The sequence below is a fragment of the Montipora capricornis genome, chromosome 3, assembly GCF_036669925.1.
Source record: "Montipora capricornis isolate CH-2021 chromosome 3, ASM3666992v2, whole genome shotgun sequence".
NCBI lineage: Eukaryota > Metazoa > Cnidaria > Anthozoa > Scleractinia > Acroporidae > Montipora > Montipora capricornis.
In genome coordinates this window covers 55352958-55359828 of record NC_090885.1, presented here as the reverse complement: position 1 = coordinate 55359828, position 6871 = coordinate 55352958, and the positions used below count along the sequence as shown (strand labels likewise).

At 38.3% G+C, this 6871-nt stretch overlaps 1 protein-coding gene across 1 annotated transcript in view; it reads left to right on the top strand.

Annotated features, from left to right (window-relative positions):
- Positions 1–767: 767 nt before the first annotated feature.
- The window catches only part of LOC138043441 (tyrosine-protein kinase receptor torso-like), a 60763-nt gene continuing 54659 nt past the window's right edge, over positions 768–6871 (top strand). Inside the window, exons 1-4 of the mRNA XM_068889709.1 lie at positions 768–842; positions 1038–1061; positions 4963–5019; positions 6587–6649. Coding sequence (XP_068745810.1) covers positions 819–842; positions 1038–1061; positions 4963–5019; positions 6587–6649 — 168 coding nt within the window. The 5' untranslated portion in view covers positions 768–818. The remainder of the gene's footprint in view (positions 843–1037; positions 1062–4962; positions 5020–6586; positions 6650–6871) is intronic.

Genomic DNA, 6871 nt, shown 5'->3' with positions numbered 1-6871 from the left:
TCAATCTATCGCATTCGCCTAAAAGCATCAACGAAAAGTACATATACCGGTAAATATGGTAATTAACAGAATTTTTCTATTTTAATAGCCATTTTATGCCACTAAGGGCGTGCAACTCAGCCGTAACCGATTGAATATTTGACGTGTCCTCACCAGGGCATCAGAGGAACAATTTTTCAATTTGTATGTAACAGCTTTAAAATTCAAGTTGTCGATCTTTTCAAATCTGTATTTTTTGCTTTAATAAATTTAATTGAAAATGTTTTCAATTACCGTTTCACTCTCAGCCTCTTGTTGATCTCAGTTCCGTGTAAAGAAGCCGGATGATTTTTGTTCTGAGACCGTATCGTTGTGACGTCACACCCGCTGTGGAACGGCCAAAAAGTTCTGTTTTTGTTTAATTTTGTTCTTCTTTGTTACGAGTCTCGACGAAGTACATTGTTTTTGTAATCTCTTGACATTTAAAATTGATAACAGCAGAGGTGTAACACTTTTCGGTCAGAGCAACTGAAAATTGCGAAAAACAAATTTAGCCAGCACTCCATAATTCGAACTAAGACTCTTATTAGTTATTGTCAGTCGAAAGAAAGTCACAATATTTGAGTATCATCTTCTCCTCACCTGACGTTAGCTCTCTTTATGATTTTATTACCACAAATCCGTGGGCACTGAAATCTCTGGGAATACACGAACTTCGGGTTTTTTGGAAAATGACGAGGGAATTTCTCAATCTTGTTGTTTTCATTTCTTTATTTGCCCGGGAGAGTTGTGGTGTAGATGAAAGCAAAGCGTTTTTCAACACAGTTAGACGTGGACATATGATTATAAAATGCGAGGAAAAGGTAAGTAAATACAGTAATAATCATAAAATTGACAATTCTATGTAAATGAAACCAGTATTGTAATTGATCAACTTGAAGATTCACTTTCAATATGTGAGCAGTGTCAACCGTACATTTTAGTCCGAGACAATTCTTACCGCATAGCTTTACATCTATTATCTTTCAATCTTTTTTAACATGATTTCTTCGCTGAAGTATGGACAGCAACCAGCAGCAAAAGTGAGTAGAGAGCAAAATATAACTGTAAATTACCGTATTTCTTTTTCACTTTTGCGCTAACATCTGGAAAATGTTTTTCTTTTTGCTTTAATATTCACACAGCCAAAGAAAATGAACCATAAACATAATGGACCCTGATCTCTTGGTGTTATTCTGACCACCCATCTCTGTTTTCATCATGAACACAAACGTAGAGGGAGTGATAGAGCATTCAGATATGTTACTAGCAAAAATTGGCGCCTTTTCATCATATTAACTCGCAAATAAGCAATTTAGCTACAATTCCAATCGAATCTCCCCGGAAAAAGAATGCACGGCACTGACCGAAACTTCGTAGGTATAAGAGAAAAATCTTTTTGTATAAATAAGTGAACGTGCTAAAAGCTTTTGGCCCGCGAAGCAAGAATGAATATAATGCTAATACTACGATCCACCTTCTCTATTAAACTGGGAAAGTATATTCTAATGTTTTATGAGAGGAAGAAGCAAATTTATATAAATGTAAAGGTTCATCCCTTGAAATTATTTCCTTATGGATTAGGCGTTAGGATATCATTTAAGCCCATGAATTGGTCAAGTTATTGTTAAATACTATCAGTTTTTGATATGAACATGTCACTACCTGCACTTGGTCCTAACTATAAACTGATCCTTCCCAAAATTACAAAAGGGGGATTTGCCCAAAAGGTTATATTTGCCGGAAAAATGCTGGCTAAAAGAATTTCAATTCCTAAACGCTAACCTCGAGCCGGTGTCTTAAAAGGAAGAATATCAGCGAGAAAAGAAGCATTTGTGATATAATGATATAGCTCCGTAATGGCTATTCAATTCAAACAACCAAGAAAAATAATAAACATCTACGACCTGAACACGTTACTTTCCGACCAAACCTTATTCCAAATTCATTATCACACTGATAATATTGTGCTTCCATCGGCGATATTATTCAATATTGTTTTCAGTTTCTACTGAGGCGAAGTAATAGCGTTGTGTGTGGTGTCTTTTAGACGTTAACTTGAAAATGAGAGGTTTTCATCTACAATTCCTAAAACAACATTTAATGAAACCTAGACGGATTCTGATTTCAACTGAAATCGATCGATGAGACTATTTTTGAGACAAAACGGATGCGAAATACTTTTGTTTGTTTTGATGAACCCTGCGAAACTCAATGGAAACGAATCTATTTAAATTTGACACTCAGTCGTAATCCTCATATGATCATGGCGCATACCCTGCTAAGAGAGGCCCTTCGATCTTCCTATAGACACTTTCTATGGCTGTGAAGAACAAATGGGCTCTGATCTCACAGTAGCTGCATATACGTGCAAGTTTTCAACACCGATTTTTAGCGGAAGCGAGATGCCCAAAATGTTGCCGTCTATTGAAATATATAATAGTTGTGAAAGGAGTTGATAGCCCTTAATGTACATGCAGGAAAAGAAGTACTAAGGAGATCCACTTCTGAAAACTTCAGTATCAATTTAATTGTCCGCATCGATGCAGCCCTCAGTATTTTGCCCATTTAGCTGAAAAGTGGTTGTATCTTTTTTGCTTCGGGCAGTCTTTCGCCGAAAGATCTGACCGACAGTTTCGCCTCTTTATTTCTCTCTTGTTTTAGACCTTCTGGCGGAAAAATAGTGAATTTGGCAGCAACGAAAACAAATGTAATAGCTTTTTTGCAGAGTTAATTATGGAGCTTTTCGTCACGACGAAACTTTCGTGGAGACGATTTTTAGAAGTAAAATGTTGTCAGTAATAACACTAGTATGAACTGGGTAGGCATAAAGCTCATATACCAGCGTCCTTAACAAAACGTAGGAAGCAGACAGAACCAGCAAAAAGTGTACTAAAGTTTAAAAATTTCGTCGACTTTAAGTGAGACACCATCATTGAGGGGCGTGTGAGGTTAAACATGAAACAATCTGCTAACAAACAAACATTGAAGTGAATTCGATCCCAAGCGCGGAAAAGCCTTTGTGTAGCGACTCAAAGTAGACAACTGGTCGTCTGTTAACAATTTTTAGTTGGATTGAATCTTTTGGTAACACATGGTTTTGAGACTGTAGCATATTAATCCACGCTGCGTCCTATTGCCTCCTGCATCTATTCTAATTAGTCTCATCGAGAGAAAATAAAGGGGGCTACCTCCTTTATTTTCTCGTGGTCTCATATGATCTCATCTTTTGGTGGCAGTGCACTTTAAGTGCACCACTCACTATGTCACTGGTTTTATGAGTGTAAGTAACAGAGTAAGTCCGTTTGCAGTACGCATGTGCATAAATCATGAAAATAATCAGGCTTGTTGGAAGCTAGCCTGTTCCAGGCTCCCAGATAGTTGAGAAAATGAAAAGAACTGGGTGCAAAAAACGAGTGGAGGCTTGGGTTGACCCAAGCCCCCCACTCGTTTTTACACGCCGCACGCAGTTGTTTTCTGGGAGCCTGGAACAGGCTAGTTGGAAGCGTGTTTGAATTTCAACAAATTAGCCCGAAGATCCGCAAGCATTTGTGACGCTGATGAATTACAAACCAGCTCCTATTTCCAAAACAATGGAATTGCCTAGTGATATATAATCTCGTGTGGGAGAGTGAATTTTTGACTTTGCAGAAAGAATAGTTAACCTCAAGAGTTGGACGATTGTGATTTTTGTGTTGAATTCGCACAAACTAACAAAAACCCGTTGTCTTGCCGTCATTTTGTCACAGATCTGTCCTTTTTTTCGTGAGTTTGTAAGTAACACGCAAGATAACTTACAAGCGGCCGCTTGAAATCAATCTCACTTCCGATTTTGCGATTTTTTACTTGTGCAGCCAAAAGTAAAAAAGAAAATTTGAACGTAGCAAAAATATCTCGAATTTTTTTTGCGCTGGTAGTAACTTTTTATATTCGCGGTACAAAATTTATGATGCTTTCACGTCGCAATTTTCGCTGCTGATGGCAATTTTTTTTTAATTCTGGATTATGACACTTCGTAAAAACTTCCTTCTGCTCTTCCTAAAAACTGTATATTGATATTTATTTACTTTTGCATCAATATTTGCGTAAACCAGGCTAACAAAATCTGCATCTTGCTTAATTCGCGTTTTTGAGTGTTAGAATAGAATTTTTGGTCCTATTAGTGTTTCTTACTGAGCAAGTCGTCTATTTTGAGGTCTCTCATCCAGATACTAACCCCACTGGGCAGTGCTTAACTTTAGTGAACTTTTGAACTTTTGTCGTGGAAAGCTGTCAGAAGCTCAGAGTACACGCCAAATTTTCTGCAAAAAAGAGGTTGAAGGGAACTTCTTGTCAGCCTTGATGCCAATTTTTCTGGATTGCCTTTTATTTTCTTCAATCTTTCTAGATGCGCTTCGTATATTACTGACCACATATCTGGGCTAGGCATTTCTGTTAATAAAATGAGATAAAATATCGTAAAAGTTGACTCTGGCTAAAAACGACGAACACCTTCGGTTGCTCCTGTAACGTTCTTCAGAAAAATGTAAATTGCGGCGGTGTCCCTAATGTTTTATATAAGTTACATAAAAGTTCAAACGTTCATATATATATATATCTATATCTATATCTATATCTATATCTATATCTATATCTCTATATCTATCTATATATATATAGATAAGAATTTTAAAATGCAGAGAGGCTACGTACGCAATGCGTGCCTATCTTTTATGTCTTGTCTGCGTGCCAATAATTTCTTGTTCCAATTTTGTCATCCTCTCGAGCTGATACCAGCCATACAAACTTTTCAGCCTATATTAAAAGGCAATTTTTACAATCCTCAGTAGTGTTGTCTCCATTGGGATCCTCACTTTTTCAGGGAGTAAATCACCTAAGTTGTGGTAAGCACATGCGCATACGAATCCTTCGACACCGCAAGTGATTTTTTTTTCCTTTCCACAGAAGTCAAACAATAGTGGATTACTTCTTCCTTACAATTGTATCAATGAGTGTGAGGAGGTAGGTTGGTTCATTCATACTTGATTTCCTGCATTAAAGATAGTTACTCTATCCAAAAAGGATACTCGAGTAGTGCGCCATATTGAGACTGCGTTGCACGTGAGCTCGCAAGTGATGGATCACGCGTTCACGTGCTCGCTTTCAATCATGGTGAATAATTGTTTTAGTATAATTACAAAGCTGATTTTTGAAAAAATGTGCATTTTCTTTAAAACAATTAATAGGGAGCTTAAGCACGCGCGTTTTTGAGACGCGGACGGCAACCGGAAGGGAACATTTTGCGTCCCAGGACAGAGGTGTCCCCAAGGGTTTATACTAGTCATCTCTAATAGAGAAAAGACACTTGGCGATGTAAATGTGGTTGTGTGAAGACAAGTCAAAATATGAAACAGCTCACTTTCGGTTGCCGTCCGCGTCTCAAAAACGCATGTGCCTAAGTTCTCTATTTTCTTTCTTTGTCACCTCGACAAAACGGCTTGCGGCCATTTTGAAAAACCGCTTATGTGATGATCGCTTAACAATCACCTCAACGGTAGCCAATCAGCGGAGAGAATTTCGCTAAACATCTATGTAATTATTCTAAAGAGAGATACCACTGACCTATTACATTTGGCGTAGACCGCAGCATTTTTTCCCTCAGCTCTCACAACGGCTAACCCTAAAACATAAACATATCATCGCCCGCACTTAACGTATCACCATTTCTAGTTCTTTGAATTTATCGCGCGCTCTTAATTGCCATCTTAGCAAACAATCAAGAGAACTTAAAGAGCAAATTAGGCCAAAAGCCTTTGAGAGCCGTTTCTAGGCTCTTTGTAACGTACAATGACTGCCCAAAAACATATTTTTACAACCTAGAAAAATTTGATCTGTTCGAATATCTTAGCTGAAAATTGAAGTGTCCTAAAAGTTTAGGGAATGAAATCTTCATTTCAGAAATTGCTAGCTGAACGTTACCTTCCAAGAACTTTCCAGCAAACCATTTGCTTATCAGAAACTGCTAGGTGACCTTTTTAAGTAACAAAAATTGCAATTCCCTGGTTGCGAATCTTTTAAGTGACGTTTTATTAAAGAAATCTGTAGCTGCTTGGCAACGGAGAACCGAAATTCTTAAGGCCGGTTACCACGGTACGATTTGTCAGCCAGTTTTGCCGGGCCAATAAATCGTACCATGAAAACTATGTAAAATGTGTAATTTTTCCTTCAAAGATCTTCCCGTTGTCCTTTTAGTATCCGCCATTTTGAACACTTTACCCACTCGCATGCCTGTTGATTGACATGGGGGTTTCCCTCGGAGTGTCGGCTCGACTTCAAAAAATCTGTTGCATTGCCACATATATTTTTATCCGGACCGATTTTCAATTCCATGAATCGAGCATTCATCGGCTGTCAAAATACACGCAAGATTTGCGCTCCGACGCCGTCCGGCCGATAAATCGGGCCGACAAATCGTACCGGAAACTGGCATTTAGAGCAGTTTGATTCTCCCTATCACATATTTCACCGAAGATTATCGTTGAGTACCCCTGAACAACTGATGTAAATTTCATTGAATTCCCTATTGCAGTGTTCGAATGCATCATCTTTCAACTCTAAGAGTTTCGAAGAATGCGAAGCTGCATGCAATGGGGTGAGTTGTTGACTGGTTTGCCAAACAGGCTAATTTATCTGAATTTTCGGGTAGTATTTTTTATGGAAAAAACAATCATATTAAAGTGGCAAAGGACCCTCCTTAACAAAAAGGACTGTGTAAACGTAAGGTGTCCGTCAGGGTTCCGTTGGTCCGTTGCTTTGGGAAGTCTGCAAGTTGTCGTGATGGTCATCATCTCCTCCTCTCATCTCTACAATCGCA